Source organism: Chrysemys picta, chromosome 7 (assembly GCF_011386835.1).
Source record: "Chrysemys picta bellii isolate R12L10 chromosome 7, ASM1138683v2, whole genome shotgun sequence".
Lineage (NCBI taxonomy): Eukaryota > Metazoa > Chordata > Testudines > Emydidae > Chrysemys > Chrysemys picta.
In genome coordinates, this window is record NC_088797.1 from 739,596 (window position 1) to 755,598 (window position 16,003).

The 16,003-nt window shown below is 60.5% G+C and overlaps 2 protein-coding genes across 2 annotated transcripts in view; one reads left to right on the forward strand and one right to left on the reverse strand.

Moving 5' to 3' along the window:
* Positions 1-3,931: 3,931 nt before the first annotated feature.
* TADA3 (transcriptional adaptor 3) lies at positions 3,932-12,599 on the reverse strand. Its single transcript, XM_065552757.1, is given in 19 exon segments — positions 3,932-4,146; positions 4,149-4,223; positions 4,225-4,261; positions 4,334-4,488; positions 4,490-4,520; positions 6,468-6,481; positions 6,483-6,578; positions 6,665-6,699; positions 6,702-6,737; positions 6,740-6,766; positions 7,056-7,197; positions 9,559-9,664; positions 9,951-10,023; positions 10,026-10,080; positions 10,082-10,191; positions 11,116-11,163; positions 11,166-11,265; positions 11,267-11,321; positions 12,526-12,599. Coding segments are annotated over 19 exon segments (1,350 nt in total). The 3' UTR covers positions 3,932-4,065.
* Positions 12,600-12,609: 10 nt separating this feature from the next.
* ARPC4 (actin related protein 2/3 complex subunit 4) overlaps positions 12,610-16,003 on the forward strand; it is a 3,601-nt gene continuing 207 nt past the window's right edge. Inside the window, exons 1-3 of the mRNA XM_065552758.1 lie at positions 12,610-12,753; positions 13,175-13,290; positions 15,904-15,997. Coding sequence (XP_065408830.1) covers positions 12,751-12,753; positions 13,175-13,290; positions 15,904-15,997 — 213 coding nt within the window. The 5' untranslated portion in view covers positions 12,610-12,750. The remainder of the gene's footprint in view (positions 12,754-13,174; positions 13,291-15,903; positions 15,998-16,003) is intronic.

The following is a 16,003-nucleotide window of genomic DNA, read 5'->3' on the forward strand; positions in this document are numbered from 1 at the left end:
TACCCCCCCTTCTCCAGAGACACCCCACTGGACACCAGCACCCCCCTCCACAGGACCCCCAGCCTTCTCCAGACCCACCCCACAAGAATACCCCACACAGGATCCCCTTTTCTAGAACCACCCTGTGGGATCCCCCCACAGCCCTGCCCCATGAGAGCTCCCCCTTCTCCAGAGCTGCCACATGGTTCCCCACCCCACCCCCTGCTCCAGGCTACCCCCTGGGGTCCCCACCCCCCTCCACCACCCCCCATGGGACCCTCTCACCCTGTGAGGTACTCCCACCCCTCTGCCAACCCATTCCACTTCTCCAGGTCTCTCCAGGCCCCTTCTTCATGCCTGCCCCATGGATCCTCAGCTCACCCCTTTGCACTTCACAGCCCCCAGCTCCCTCCCAGGCGCACTTAGCACAGGCCCGGCCAGCTGGGCCCAGGCCCATCGCCAAAGGGAGCCTACGACTGAGTAACTTGCCCTGAGGGGTTCCCCTTAGCTCCTCGGCCTGCATGGCCCTTCTCTCTAGCACTCCCAGATGCTCCCCTCCTGGCCCCAATTACAGCCTACGGAACTCACCGCCACTGGACAGCAGAGGGGTGACTAAAAGGTCTTTCCTCCCTGTTTTAAACAAGCTACCTTTCAACATTCTGAAACACCCCCCCGGTTCTCCTGCCAGGACAGAGGGAGAACAGCAGTGCCCGCTCTGCCTCTTCTAGCCCATTCATTGCCCAGGCCACCTTTATCAGCTCCCCACTTGTCTCTTCTCTAATGGAGACAGGCCCAAGCTTTTCAGTCTCTGCCCGGGGGCTTTCCAGCCCCACATCATTCTCGCTGCCTCTGCCCAAGCCCCTGGATTCCTGCTACGTCCTGGCTGAGATGGGGGCACTAGCACTGAGCACAGCATCCCAGAAGAGGCTTTTTCATCCTTGTGCATCCCAACTTTTTATTTGCTTGTTCACTGCTGCACATGGAGCAGAGCTTCCATTGACCAGGCACAAGAACCCCCAAGCCTTTTTCCTGGGTCATTACAGTTCATGTAGAGCCCTGTACAGCAAGTGAGCAGGTTGACTTATTCCTTCCAATGTCCATTTGTCTGTCAGCACCGAACGGTGTCTGCCAGGGGGCACCTGGTCTCCCCGCTGGGTCAGGCTCCTCTCAGTCTTCACCATCTTCAGTTAAATAACGTGGTGTCATTTGCACAGTGGCCACATTTCTCACTCACTAATAAATACACTAAACCCCCAGCCTCGGACCCAACCATGGGCCAGGAACTTCCCAAGAGAACAATTGTAGAGTTGGAAAGAGGGTGTGGGGAGCGAGGCAGGTGTAGAAAAGTCCGTGAGCCACACAGGCATCTCCATGTAGCCACAGCTGGACGGTGCTCGTGGCCTCAGGCCTTCCCCACCTTGGCCCTGCTGGATCTCCTAGGCCGGGGTTTCTGGCTCCGTCCCTGGCTGAGGACCTTTGGAAGTCCCGCTCCATGAGTGAGCTGCTCACAGAGTTCCAGCAGCCTAGTGCCCCCCCCGCCCCCCCCAGTGCTTTGCAGGGGGGTTCCCCTTCAACTAGTCCGTACAGTCCCAGCACTTCAGCTGGCCCACTTTCCGCCCTATCCAGAATGACATGGAAACCTTCCTGCATTAGCGTCTGCCGGTGGGTTTGCTCCGGTTTTAGCTCACTAACAACAGGGGCCTCCCAGAGCTGCTGGCATCATGGCTGGGGGCTGGAGCAGGCCTCACCCGCTCCCATGCCCTGATACGACCATTCAAGCTTTCAGAGAAAGTGGTGCAAGGGCCCTCTGGCCACTCCCAGACCAGTGGGGCCCAAGGACCAGCCCCAGCCTGGCCCACAGCCTCCCAGCAAACAGGGAGGTGAGTGAAGAAACCACTGGAAAGAAAAAGGTTTCTCTGCCTGGAACCAGATGGGTTCCATCCTTGTGCCCCCACGGCTGGGGGAGGCCGGGGCAGGCAGCTGCATTCGGGAAGCGCAGAAGGGGCCTGGTGCTGGCTGGGGTTACCACTAGCAGGGCAGGCAGGACTCCAGCCACCCCCCCAAGGCAAGTAGCAGCTTCCCCACCCACCCCATGGGCTGCAGCTAGGTTTGGAGGGGCTCTGCTCTCCTGCCCCCCATTCCCTGGCAGGGCCTGTGCAGAGAGACCCACCCACTCTCCCACAGGCAGTGGTGCTGGGCCCTGACATGGGACGGGTGCACAGCCACCTCAATCCCCTCCCCCATCAGCTAAAACACTGTCATTCACAGGTAGAGCCCTACCCAGGGGTCAGGCGCAGCGCCGCTCGGCCCCCTGCAGCAGCAGCGGCGCACCCCCAGCCCAGCCCGGCCCAGCCTCAGTGCTGAGACCCCCCGAGCCTGAAATCTCAGCAGCAAGCAGGCTGCTCCCCCCTAAGCAGAGGGGAGCCCAGGACCCTGCCTAGCCCCAGCTCAAGCCCTCTGGGTTCTGCCCTGTAGCACAGCCCTAGCCATGGTGTCCCCTGCCCCTCCCAGGAGACGGCTCCTACAGCCGGAAGGAGCTCCCCAAGCCAGGGGCTAAGGTGCTCTCCCAGCCAGGCAGGGCCTGTGCCTCCCCCCAGAGAGGCAAGCCTCACGCAGGGACACCTCTGCAGCTGAGTGCAGGGCTGCAGGGGGTGCGCAGGCCCCAGAGGCCCCCAGGTGGAGTGGGGCCCTCCCCTGCTGCAGGGCAGGTGGCCTAGCTGAGCCTGTCCCGGGAGCGGGGCCTGCTGCCCATCCCCACCCAGGCTTCAGCCAGGGGCTAGTCACTTGCTGGGCAGAGGCAGAGATCCATCCCCTGCCCCTCCATTTGCTACTGCCTTCCTGCCCACCCAGCACCGCCAGATCTGGCCTGGCGTGACTGGTACAGCAGGGGCATGCTCCGGTCCCACTGCTGCACTGGCCTGAGGCAAAGTGAGGGGCTGCCCTTTGGGCCTCACCTTCCCTCTGCACTTCGGCAGCTCCCTCCCGGGGCTGGACAGCCTCCGGCCATGGAGCCTTCTAGCCCCGCTCCCCAGGGGCCAGCCCCCCGCCCAGGGGGAGGGGGACAGCTACAGCCCCCTGCTTTGGCAGCTCTCTCTCCGCACCTGGGGACTGAGCTGGAAGGGGAACAGAGATGCACTGTCCAGTGGTCTGTCTCTCCCCCCCCCCCAGGCAGTGAGACTGGGGGCTGCAGCTGCTCCAGCCCCCCCCGCTGCAGCATGGCTGATGTCATGGCTTTCCAAGAATAACAGCTGTTCCCAGGGTCACAGCACCCTCTGCTGCTCACAATTGGGCACTGCAGGGGGCACCCCAACCCGCTGGGTTCTCCAGGCAGCGCCTCCCTGCTTGGCTTCAGGCTGTGTTCCCCGGCGCAGGGGAGCTCGGCCCTTTGGAGGCTGGGACTATGCTAGCAGGGCTGGTCAGCGCCCCTGCCCTTGCCCCGTGTGACCAGGAGGGAGGCAGCAAGAACTGCCCTCCAGGGACCAGGGACCCTTCCAGACAGGCAGCTGTGCTTGTGCGGTCCCGGGGCTGATGGGTGGCTCTTTCCTGCAGCCAGACAAGGGCTCTGGGTCAAACAGCCAGATGGGCCAGAAAGGAAAGGGAGCCGCCTACAGGCAGACGGGGTGAGGGAGCCCTCTCTCTGCCCTTGGCTGCAGCTCCGAAGAACAGACCTAGGAGAAGGGCCCTGGGCCCTGTGCAGCACCCACCCCTGCAGATCACCTGCTCCCCAGATCGCCCCCTTGCACAGCATAGTAGGGAAGGGAGATGCAGAGAAGCTGGGCACCCCCAGGGAGAAGGGGGAGTACAGAGAGCTGCTCAGGGAGGTGCTACCCAGGTTTCAGAGCCCGCAGGCGGGGGACACGCATGGGGGCTGTCTCCCCAGGGGCCTGGCAAACCCCCTCCCCGCCTGGCCCCAGGCAGAGCTGAGCCCGTGCCCAGCCCCCACTGAGAGACAGGGACGGGGAAGTCACTTCTAAGGCCAAGGGGTTGGAGCCCTCCCCGTCCCCAGCGAGGAGCTGTCAGTGCAGGCAGAGGGGAGCCCAGCTGGGCAGCCAGTCCGGAGAGACAGGGCGGTGTGGCACTTCCCCATTAGCCATCCAGGAGCTTGAGGATGCTCTCACGCTCCTTCAGGGTCTTCCAGGCCTGGTCCTTCTCCTTCTTGGTGGGTGTGTGCGCTTCTTCTGGCGTGCCGCCATGATCTTGCGGAAGGCATCCATGACCTCATTGTCAGCCATGCGCACACGCTGCCCGCAGAACCTGCCTGTGCAACTCATCCTTGGCCAGCCTGGGGAGAGAGGCAGAGCCGTCAGCTGCGGCCTAGCCCCCCCCCACCAGCACCTCCGGCCCCACACCCCACCTGAGCAGCTCCTGCTTCTTGGCCCGGTTGTGAGCGCTGAGCGCCTTAAGTTCGGCCTGCCTCTTCCGCAGCTCCGCCAGGACCTCGTCCTCCAAGTCCTCGGGGGGGCGGTCCTCCGACTCCAGCAGGCCTTGGGCAATCAGCTCCTCTTTGAGACCGCCCCTCCAGGGACTTGGTGTGGGGGACGCTGCAAGAGAGAAGAGCGCTGCTGTGAGCCCCCGGCAGCCCAGCACCCCGGCTACCGCAGCAGCACAGCCTGCCAGCTCCTGCCCCTCCCCCTTGTTCCCGCTTCCCCTCTGCCAAGGGGCAGGCAGGGCTGGCCCTCACTCCAGAAAGGAGGCAGTGAGAACTAACCCATCTCCCTGCCCGGATCTCACCCACAGGCTGGCCGCTCTCCGAGTCCAACTCCGCAAGAGCACGAGCCCATTCCTCTCCCTTTGCTCTGGGGCTGCCTGCTAGGCACAGGAGAGCCCGGGCTCTAGTGCGCTGGATCTCAGAGGGGCCAGGAGAGTTTCTGCTCAGGTGCGGAGCACACCAGGCTCTCTAACCCTTGAACTGCTCCCTGAGCAATTCCTCCATGCCTCTAGACACGAGAAGAGGAGTTTCTTTCTCTGCTTCTACTACAATTCTGTGAGGGGTCAGCAAGCATGTGGACAAGGGGGAAGCCAGTGGATCCAGTGTACTTAGATATTCAGAAAGCCTTTGACCAGGTCCCTCACCAAAGGCTCTTAAGCAAAGGAAGCTGTCATGGGAGAAGAGGGAAGGTTCTCTCATGGATCAGTAGCTGTTTAAAAGATAGGAAACAACAGGCAGGAATAAATGGTCAGTTTTCAGAATGGAGAGAGGTAAATAGTGGTGTCCACCAGGGGTCTCTACTGGGCCCAGTCCTATTCAACATATTCATAAATGATCTGGAAAAGGGGGCAAACAGTGAGGTGGCAAAATTTGCAGATGATACAAAACTAGCCAAGATAGTGAAGTCCCAGGCAGACCGCGAAGAGCTACAAAAGGATCTCTGAAAACTAGGTGACTGGGCAACAAAATGGCAGATGAAATTCAATGTTGATAAATGCAAAGTAATGCACATTGGAAAACAGAATCCCAACTATCCATATAAAATGATGGGGTCTAAATTAGCTGTTACCGCACAAGAGAGATCTTGGAGTCATTGTGGACAGTTCTCTGAAATCATCCACTCAATGTGCAGCGGCAGTCAAAAAAGCAAACAGAATGTTGGGAATGGCTAGACAACTATGCACACGCTAAATAAATAAAATTAAGAAAGGGATAGATAACACAGAAAATATTGTATTGCCTCTATATAAATCCATGGTATGCACACACCTTGAATAATGTGTGCAGATGTGGTCGCCCCATCTCAGAAAAGCTATATTGGAATTAGAAAAGGTTTAGAAAAGTGCAACAAAAATGATTAGGGGTATGGAACAACTTCCGTATGAGGAGAGATTAATAAGACTGGGACTTTTCAGCTTGAAAAAGAGACGACTAAGGGGGGATATGATAGAGGTCTATAAAATCATGACTGGTGTGGAGAAAGTAAATAAGAGTGTTATTTACTCCGTCTCATAACACAAGAACTAGGGGTTACCCAATGAAATTAACGGGCAGCAGGTTTAAAACAAACAAAAGGAAGTATTTCTTCACACAATGCACAGTCAACCTGTGGAACTCCTTTCCTGAGGAGGTTGTGAAGGCTAGGACTATAACAGGGTTTAAAAAAGAACTGGATAAATTCATGGAGGTTAAGTCCATTAATGGCTATTAGCCAGGACGGGTAAGGAAGGGTTTCCCTAGCCTCTGTTTGTCAGAGGGTGGAGATGGATGGCAGGAGAGAGATCACTTGATCATTGCCTGTTCTGTTCATTCCCTCTGGGGCACCTGGCATTGGCCACTGTCAGCAGACAGGATACTGGGCTGGATGGACCTTTGGGTCTGACCCAGTCTGGTCGTTCGTAAGTTCTTCCCTTACAGCCCCGGCGCATCCACCCCAGGCCTGAGGGGCACCTCAGCGCATTCAGACCAGGCTCTTCCAGAAGCGAGGAGGAATTTCCTGGGCAGAAGAACCTCTTGGCCAGCCTGCCAGCCCCCTGGCTGGCCGCATGGAGCTGCTCACCTGAAGGGTTTGTTCCTGGCTGCGGGGCGAAGTACCGGCACCGTCAGCTCCCGAGTCTTTGCCCGCCAGCTCTGGGATCGGGGAGTCCTCGATGGGCGAGATGATGTTCTCCTAGGAGAGGGAGGGTGAGTTCCAAGCTGCTGGGACCCACGCCCCACGGGATCTGGCAGCCAGGCTCACCCGGGAGCCTCACTTACCTCGACAAGTGCCTGCAGGAGGCGCTGCGTCAAGGCCCAAAAGGGCAGCCGTCCTCAGGCTGCTCCTGCTGGACTCCGACTTCTTCAGCAGGGCGTCCACATCTGGGAGGGAGGCGAGAAGGAAGCGGTGAGCAAAGCGGCAGTTGCAGCAGAACAGGGCCTAGCAGCCTCCGCTCTGGGACTCCCCAGCTGCCCCGTGCAAGGCTGGCATGTCCACCACTCCCCTGCACCAGGGCCTGGGACTCTCCAGCCATACGGGCGAGGCTGGCACACACCCTTACCCCCCCACCCACACACCCCTCAGTGCTGGGCATGGACGAACCCCCCCTCAAATATATGTCATCCAGTCCCTCCATTGTGGTGCTGCCCGGGGGGCGGGGAGCAGAGGCACCTTTTGTGTCCAGCTCTGTTAACGGTCCCAGGATGCCTTTCTTCTTGTCAGCAGCAGCTGCTGCCCGGGCGCCATCCTTCTGCTCCTCCAGCAGATCCTCCTGGGCCCAGCGCTGAGAGTAATGCTTCCCCAGGGGTGGGATCTACAAAAGCAGGACAGCGAGAGCAGGAGCTCGGGGAGCTGGGCTCAGAGTCCCTGCAGCCCCTCTCCAACCAGAGACGTGGCAGAGCATGGCCTTATGCCTCCCTCTGCACCCCACGCTGACAAGCAGTGCCGGGCGTCTCAAGGTGCCAGCTGGCTGTGAGCAAGCCCTGCTGGGATCTCTGCAGAGAGCTGATGCAGGTCCTATAAGGGCCACTCCTTGGGCACATGCCAAGAGCTTCCGAATTCCTGCCTGAGGAAGGGCACAGCGTGGCAGTCCCAGCTGCTGCCCTGCCAAGGCCGGGGGGGGGAGTGGGCTGGGCCAGGGGCTCTCCAGAGGCTGGCACTTGCACAGACAGGAGGAGCTGCAGGGGACTCTGCCAGAGGCTGGCACTTGCACACATGGGCAGTGTCCCTTGCAGTTTGGGTCCCACCCCAGCACAGCACGCGCTCAGGTCACCGGCTTGACCAGCACAAGACGACCCAGCTGCCAGCTGCAGCCTACATGAAGAGTGTCGTGGACTCCATTAGTCACTCCTGCACCCATACGTGGCCAGAGGGGCAGCTGGGCCGGTGCCCGGGCGCTCTCGCTGGGTGTGCTGGGAGGGCAGCGGGTGAGTACCAGTCAGGGTCACGTGGGGCAGCTGGGCCGGTGCCCGGGCGCTCTCGCTGGGTGTGCTGGGAGGGCAGCGGGTGAGTACCGGTCAGGGTCACGTGGGGCAGCTGGGCCGGTGCCCGGGCGCTCTCGCTGGGTGTGCTGGGAGGGCAGCGGGGTGAGTACCGGTCAGGGGTCACGTGGGGGCAGCTGGGCCGGTGCCCGGGCGCTCTCGCTGGGTGTGCTGGGGAGGGCAGCGGGTGAGTACCGGTCAGGGTCACGTGGGGCAGCTGGTCCAGAAGACTCCTGCTTCTCGCTATGGTCTGGATTTTCATATACCTCTCTGGAGGCCTGTCCCACCCCTGACTCTGAACAGCGATTGGGTTAGTGTCCCACCGATCGGCCTGAAATAGCAGGACCAGTGTGTCTGTCCGAATGAACGGGGGGATTGTTCGGCATTTGGGACAGGCACTCTTTGGAACATTGTTAAAGCAGGTATTTCGGCCCAGAAATTCGGCTTGGCCACCGATTTGGAAGTTTTCAGTATATTTCAGGCTCCATTTTCCCTGGAGTGGGCACAAACTGTCTCCAGGTGCCACGTCTTTTAGCTGCATTAAGCAGCAGCAGATTAAGATGCATTTGCACTGATCGCTGTAATGCTGCAGTTTAACACTAAACCCCTTCGGAGGCCAGCGCATTTCATCTTCCTAATTCAGCTGTCCACCCCGGCGCTGCACACGAGTCCTAGGTGACCTCGGGCATACGCAGAGCTGTGCTGAGTACTCCGCGATGCTGCACATTTCTATAGACACTTAGAGATAAACCCCTGGTCAGGGACCTTCTTGTTGGCGCTGGTATCAGAGCTCGCTCAGGGCAGGGGTAAGGCTGCGCACGCAGCTTTCCCTCAGGCTCCCGACGTGGGGCTTGGCCAGGCCATTTTGAGGTGACTTCTGCATTCCGGCCCCACGTCCAGCACAACAGGGCTGAGCCGCAGTCACGATCTCCTCCCCCACACTGAATGTACTGCTCTGCTCTCCGTTCCACGATGCCCACGAGGGCAGCTCTGCTGCTCCAGCCAGGCTCTCAGTCCGCGCTGCCCAGTGGGGGATCTGAGCGCTCACGGACTAACAACTGTCCCTGCCCGCCCCCTCCGCTGGGGAACGGGGGTTTCTCACTGAAAGCCACCTGCGGGGCCAGGGCCCCTGGCCCAGCACAGGCAGGAGCTTTGGGCATGGCCCGCAGCATGCAGAGGTCTAGTCTCATTCAGATCCTGAGGCTGCAAGTGCCCCAGTGTGGGGCCGGCCTGCGAGGAGGGCTGCTGTCTCCTGCTCCCTTGCAGCAGGCAGTTTGATTGTGTCTGAAAAGCAGAGGGAGGCCCAAGTGTTGGAGCAGGGGACAAGCTGTTCAGATACCCAGGGCCTGAGCCACTTAGTGCCCTGGAAATGACACGAAATGGGTGGCTGTGTTCCACAGCGAGCCCAGCCCCGCTCTGCTGCCTAGAACGGGGGCAAAACAGCACTGGCCTCACAGGAGTACAGCCTCCAGCCCGGCCTGCATTGCCCCAGCACAGACAAGCGGTAGCCACGGCCTCTATCACAGCCCCGTGGCACTGCCCGGATCCAGAGGGGAGGGAACGGCCCACAAACACAGGCCTTTGCTGCCTGCTTTGCCCCAGTGGAGTCGGCACCCGCCGCGAGGCACAGGACTGCAGAGACCAGACAGCAGGATAGTGTGGGGCTGGGAGGGGGCTTGCGCTGAGGTTTTTACCTTGAAGTGCTCAGCCTCATCCTCCGGGGGTTTGAGCAGCTCCTCCAGGGTTCGCACCTCCTCACTGGTCAGGTCAGCACAGTAGGGCTCCACTGAGGCCCAGAACCTGCAGGGCAGAGCAAAGCAGGCACTCAGAGGGAAGGGGGCAGGTGGCTGCCCCAAGCCGGGAACAGAGCCGCTGACTTGAGCTGTGGCTCCTCCTCTACCCAGGAGATGGACCCTGGGCCAGACCAGACTTCACTCTCGCGCCCTCCAAGCTCCAACTCAGCTTTGAACCCGGAGCATCAGGGAAATGAGTGTTCTCCTTGGGAACCCCTCAGTGTCCCTTTGCTCACTGCCCCAGCTGTCTCCACCCCACTCTCCCAGTATCCCTTCACACACACACCCCATACCTGTTCGGGGCATCGTTTTTGGGGATCCGAGGCATGTCAACTGGGTCGTCTGGAAATTCATATTCTTGGATCTTGGCTGGAGATTCTTGGATTTGGGCCGCCCAGGGCCGGGCCCTGTGCCATGGCCACCCCTTCCCCTCTAGTTTCTGCTTCTTGGGCTTGCCGTGTTTAACTGGGGTGCCCAGTTCATGCTCTTTGCCCAGCTTCAGGAACCGCCTGTCCCCCTTCTTGTCCTGCCAGTCTGTCCAAAATCTGAAAGAGAATGGCCTGTGTCACACCAGACAGGCAGCTGGCTGCGCCCAGAACCAGGAGGGGAAAGGGAAGGGTCTAGTTCCATCAGGACCCTTGCCCTCGGTGAGCGTGTCTGCCCTCCCCTTTTCCCTAGCAACCATCATGCTGTCTTTCCCCTCAGGCCCCTGTTCTCCCTGGTGGATGGCACCGCTCTACAGCTTGCAGGGAGCACTGAGGCACAACCCCCAAGCCGGGCTGTGCTGCGGCATTGTCTGCCACGGGAGGGAGGAACCAGCCCTGGGGAGATGGCACATTGAACAAAACAGGGGCTAGCCACTCTACGGAGCAATTCCAGGCACAGAGAAAACAAGCCAACTGGCCTCCTGGTCAGAGCCAACCCACAGAGCAACAACCAGTGACCCAGCTGCAGCCGATACCGAAAGGCAAAGGTTCTTGGCCTTTTAGGCCAGATGGGGCCATTAGATCACGCAGTCTGACCTCCTGTACAGCACAGGGCCCTGGCCATTACCATCACCCAGCCACCCCAATAACTTGTGACATTACTTGGGACTCTGTTATGCTGTTCACTCTGAAGAGTAATGACAACTCATCAAACCCCAACATGTTAACCATTTCACTGCTGGCTTGTTTGAAGCCCGCAGGTTCTACCCCCCTGCTGCTGGGTCAGCACTGCCACCAAGTGGCTCTTGGCATGGGCACCAAATGGGCTGTGTGAGAAGTGGGGGGAGCTTTGCAAATATGGGGTACCTTTTCCATCGGACATAGAAGGGACTTCCCTCCTGGGCCCAAACGGTCCCTGGCAAAGGGCCAGGGAGCCAAGACTAATGGACTCCAGCTGCTGCCGAGCCGTGACCCTGGGTGGCCTGACCTCCCCATGCCCATCACCCAGGTATCCCAGGCCACCCCGAGGAACTAGGGAGCCCGACCTGCGTCTCTGCCTCCAGCACCCGCAGCCTGCGCTGGCCGAGGACAGCAGCGTCTCCAGCTCCAGCTGCAGCGTGTCGAGCTCCTCGATGCCGATGCCATCGTCCTCGGAGCGGGCCAGCACGGCGGTGTAGCGTGGGGCAGACCTTCAGATGATCCACCGACTTGAAGTCGTGGAACTGCAGCGGGCAGTCCCTTGAGCTCGCTCATCGCCCAGCCAGGCGCTGGGGTTCGGGGGCGCCGGGATACGGGGGGGTGCAGGACGCAGGGGGCACAGGACAAGGGGGGGGGGGGGGTTATGGATACAGGGGAGCCGAGATACAGGGGGCGCAGGACGGACTGGGATACGGTGGGTGCGGGACGGGGTTGGGGGCAGTGGGATACGGGAGCACCAGGCTTGGGGGTGCAGGACGCGGGGGGCGCCGGGCTGGGGGTGCGGGGCCCGGGGTGCGCTGGGGTTTGGGGGTTCCGGGCTGGGCGGGGGGGGTGCAGGACGCGGGGGGCGCTGGGATATGGGGGCACCGGGCTGCGGGCAGGACCAGGGGGCGCTGGGGTTTGGGGGTGCCGGCCTGGGGGGGTGCGGGGCCCGGGGTGCGCTGGGGGTTTGGGGGTTCCGGGCTGGGCGGGGGGGTGCAGGACGCGGGGGGCGCTGGGATACGGGGGTCGCTGGGCGGGACCAGGGGGCGCCGGGCTGGGCGGGGGGGTGCAGGACGCGGGGGGGCGTTGGGATATGGGGGCGCTGGGATATGGGGGCGCCGGGCTGGGGGGGGTACAGGACGCGGGGTGCGCTGGAGTTTGGGGGTTCCGGGCTGGGCGGGGGGGTGCAGGACGCGGGGGGCGCTGGGCGGGACCAGGGGGCGCCGGGCTGGGGTGCGGGACCAGGGGGCGCCGGGCTGGGCGGGGGGGGGGTACAGGACGCGGGGGGGCGCTGGGCGGGACCAGGGGCGCCGGGCTGGGCGGGGGGGGGGTGCAGGACGCGGGGGGCGCCTGGGGATATGGGGGCGCTGGGATATGGGGGCGCCGGGCTGGGGGTGCGGGGCGCGGGGGCGGGACCAGGGGGCGCTTCCGGGTGGCCGGTCCCTGCCGCGGAGGCCTCAGGCCGCGCCCCCGGCGCTCGCGGGTCCAAGGAGACGGCGGCGCTCGGCGGGGCGGCCGCTACCACTGACACGCCGGGGGAGGGGGGGTCCCTACAGTACTTCCGGCGGCTCAACACCACTCTCGGCCCTTCCAGCCCCCGTAGCCCCAGGTGGCCATACCCGATACCCCATTGGCTGGGCGCCACCCAGAGACCCCGCCCCATTGGTTGAACAATCTCACTCTCCGTTCCCTAATATGGAAGCAGCGGCCGGACTGTACCAAGTGCGGGATGGGGGGGGGGAAGAGGAGCCCCGGCGCTCACAGTGGGGCCGCGGCGCCCGAGCGCTCCCCCCCGCGCGAGCTGCCGGTGTCAGGGGTCGGCGCGGCCGGTCCCATTCCCGGCCAGGAGGGAGGCTGGGATGAGAAACCCCCCGCGGGCGGGTAATGGAACGGCCGCCCATCCCGGAAGAGAGGAGCCGCCGCGGCTGCACCCGCCACTTCCGCTTCCTGGGAGCCGGACGGACCGGACCGGACCGAAGCTGCCGCTATGGTAGGGGCTGGGGGCGCGGCGGTCCGGGGGAGGTGAAGGGACCGGCGAGGCCGGGTCGGGGGAGCCGGGGCGCTAGGGATGAGGACGGGGCCTGGCTCAGGTGGAGGGGTCGGGCCAGGCCGAGGCTGGGGCGGGGGGCGAGGCGGGGCGGGCAGAGATGAGGCTCGGGGGGGTCGGGCTGGGGCTGGCGGGGGTGTGTGGTGAGGCGGGGCGCTAGGGATGAGGACGGGGGGGGGTGAGGCTGGCCCAGGTGGAGGGGGTCGGGGCGTGGGGGGGGGCGAGCCGGGGCGCCAGGGATGAGGCCGGGGGAGGGGGGTCCGGGCCGGGGGGGCGAGGCCGAGCCTGGGCGCCAGGGCTGAGGCCGGGGGGGTCTGGGGCGTTGGTGGCTCTCGCCCTTGTTCTGACGTCCTCGCTCTCCCAGACTGCCACTCTGCGCCCCTACCTGAACGCGGTGCGCGCCACGCTGCAAGCTGCCCTGTGCCTGGAGAACTTCTCCTCCCAGGTGGTGGAGCGACACAACAAGCCGGAGGTGGAAGTCAGGGTACTGGGAGGGGTTGGAACCCCGAGATGGGCGGGGGGGACGACACTTAAGTCTGCTGAAGCCCTGCATGTCCTGAGGGCTTGGAGCCCCTGTCCCTGGGGGGTTGGCTGCTTGCTCAGGGCAGTGCCTCTCACCAGGGAGGCCCGGGGGCTAAGGCTGGGAGAAGCGTCATGAGTTATGGAGCAGCGAACAGCTTCCTAATAATCTGTTTTCCCCTTCTCTCCCCCCCCCCCCCCCCCAGGTTCTAGTCCCGGTCTGTTTCCCTTCACTTCCGTTCTCGGTCGTCTTGCCCAGCCAGTCCCAGTTCCCCCTTCCTCTTTGACTGATCTGCTATGCCTTCTAGCCAGCTCTCAGCCCCAGTCTGCCCCTCCCCCCCCCAAGCTATCCCACCCCCAGGTTCAGCCCTTGTCCTTTCTATACTAGAGTCAGTATGTTTTCTTCTCCATGCTGCACAGGACAAACCATCTCTCCCAACCCCTGCTCCCAGGCATGACCTGACTTTGCCCCACCACTATTCCCTCCCTGCAAGTGCTGGTGCACCGCACCAAGGAGCAATGGCCAGGAAAGTCCTGCTCACCCTGGGTTGGAGCATGCTCAGTGCAGACAAACTCTTTGCAGAGTTTAGCTGGTGAACTCTGAGGTCTCCATAGAGCATGGGTGAACTTCGAGTTTTTCAAAGGCTAGAACACACTTGAGCAATTTTTCACAGGGACAACAAAAGGGGCTCCTCACTGACACCACAATGACCCCCTTGCCAAATTTCTAGTCCGTGCTGCAAAGCACTAGAGCGTCTCAATGAGATGGTTTTAAGGATTGTTTTAACATGGGCAAAATATATTTTCCTCTAAAGTTGGTCAGATGGTTGAACCGTTTTTGCTGAGACTTAATATTCAGCCTGAATCAGATGCCCAGCGTGGGAAATTTCAGCCTGAGTGGCTACAGTTTGACCCAGTTTATATGCAGTTAAAATCAGTGTCTTATTGTAGGAAGTGTTGGGCAGCCTTAAGTATAGGCATCCAATACCAGCTTTGCCTATAATGTTGTTCTCAAGAAACCATATTGAGTCCCTACTGTCAATTGATAAGGTAATTTTGTTAAATATATTTACTGCTCATATTTTCCATTTAACAATGTCCCTTAAAAGAAAATGTGTTGCTGATTAAATCACGGTAACAGAATTTAATTAAACCAGCAATCCCTGGGTCAGGCTGTTTTGTTGTCATTTAATTTTTTGTCATGAAATGTGCATTTCTGAGTACTTGAGGAAAGCAATGCGTGTTCAGCAGACAAGTCCCTTCCTGGCTTTAATTAATAATACATGGCTCTTCCATGGCAGAGTGCTTGCAGATTGTATTGTCGTCATGCAGTCAAAGGACACAGTTGAGGTTGCTGCAATGTTTGCTGTTTAGAATGTTTCAGTGGGAGGCTGAGGTGTCCTCCATCGCCACACGGGACTGGCTGTACTGCTCTGGAGAATGGGAACTGGAATGTCCTGCCATCCCTAGTTGATATTCCTATCCCTTGGGGGCTCAAAGTGCCGGTTGTGTGGGGGAAAGCTTGCATTGCAGCTGTCCAGTGGGACCCGAACCCTGCAAGTGCCACTTTCCGTTGCTCCCTTCAGCTACTGTCTTGGGACTTTGAAGCCTTGGGGAGGCATAGGCTTTGTTCCTGCAGGATGGTCCCTGGCTATGGAGGCCTTGTGATCCCAGGGGAACCCTGTGTGTTACTCTGCTCTCAGTAGTTTCTTCGGTTTACCTTTAGCCCCTTGTCAGAAGAAAGATGTGAGAGTCCCTGTGATAGTGAGGGTTGATGCTCACGTGGAGGCTGCCCGGGATAACCCGATAAATGTGAATTTAAAACATTGTTTATATCAAGAAAACATTCTCATGTAAAAAGCGAGAGAGAGTCCTGTGGCACCTTATAGACTAACAGACGTATTGGAGCATAAGCTTTCGTGGGTGAATCCCCACGTCGTCAGAGCACGAAAGCTCATGCTCCAATACGTCTGTTAGTCTATAAGGTGCCACAGGACTCTTAATCTGGATCTGTACAAAGTGACCAACACGGCTACCCCCTGATACTTGATTCTCATGTAGAGAAGGTCTTACACAGCCCTTTGCAGGCAAGGTGTCCTTTCCCTCCTCCCCCTCTGCCAAGCCACTGGCTACAGCTTAAGGGTCTTGGCTGCTCATTGGCTGCGTCTAGTGTGAGTCTCAGTCTAACTCCTAGTGCAGGGTTCCACACACATGTCACAGCTGGCACAATTGGTACTAATTACCCATCTGGTCAGGCCCATCAGGGAAGCTGAGGACTGGACGGACCAAGGAGGCTTGTGGGGGGCTCCTGTGGGACAGAGATGAGGCATGTTGGCAGGGGTAGTGCTGCTCATGCTGGACTTGTTCAGTCCCCAGAGCTGTACATCTGGCATCAGTGCTATGTACAAAAGTGCAAGCTTCTGTATTACAATGAGGTTCCTACACTTTTCCCCAGCTGCAAGTGGCCAGGTGAGTGAGCAATTCCTGGTGGGTGGCTGCCCCTTGTGTCATGCACGTGCATTGGGCTGGCAGGTGCTCCCTCCTCCATGCATGCTGATGTCTTTCCTGGGTTTGCAGGAGTAGCAAAGAGCTGCTGTTGCAGCCGGTGATCATCAGCAGGAATGAGAAAGAGAAGGTTCTGATCGAGGGGTCCATCAACTCCGTGAGAGTCAGC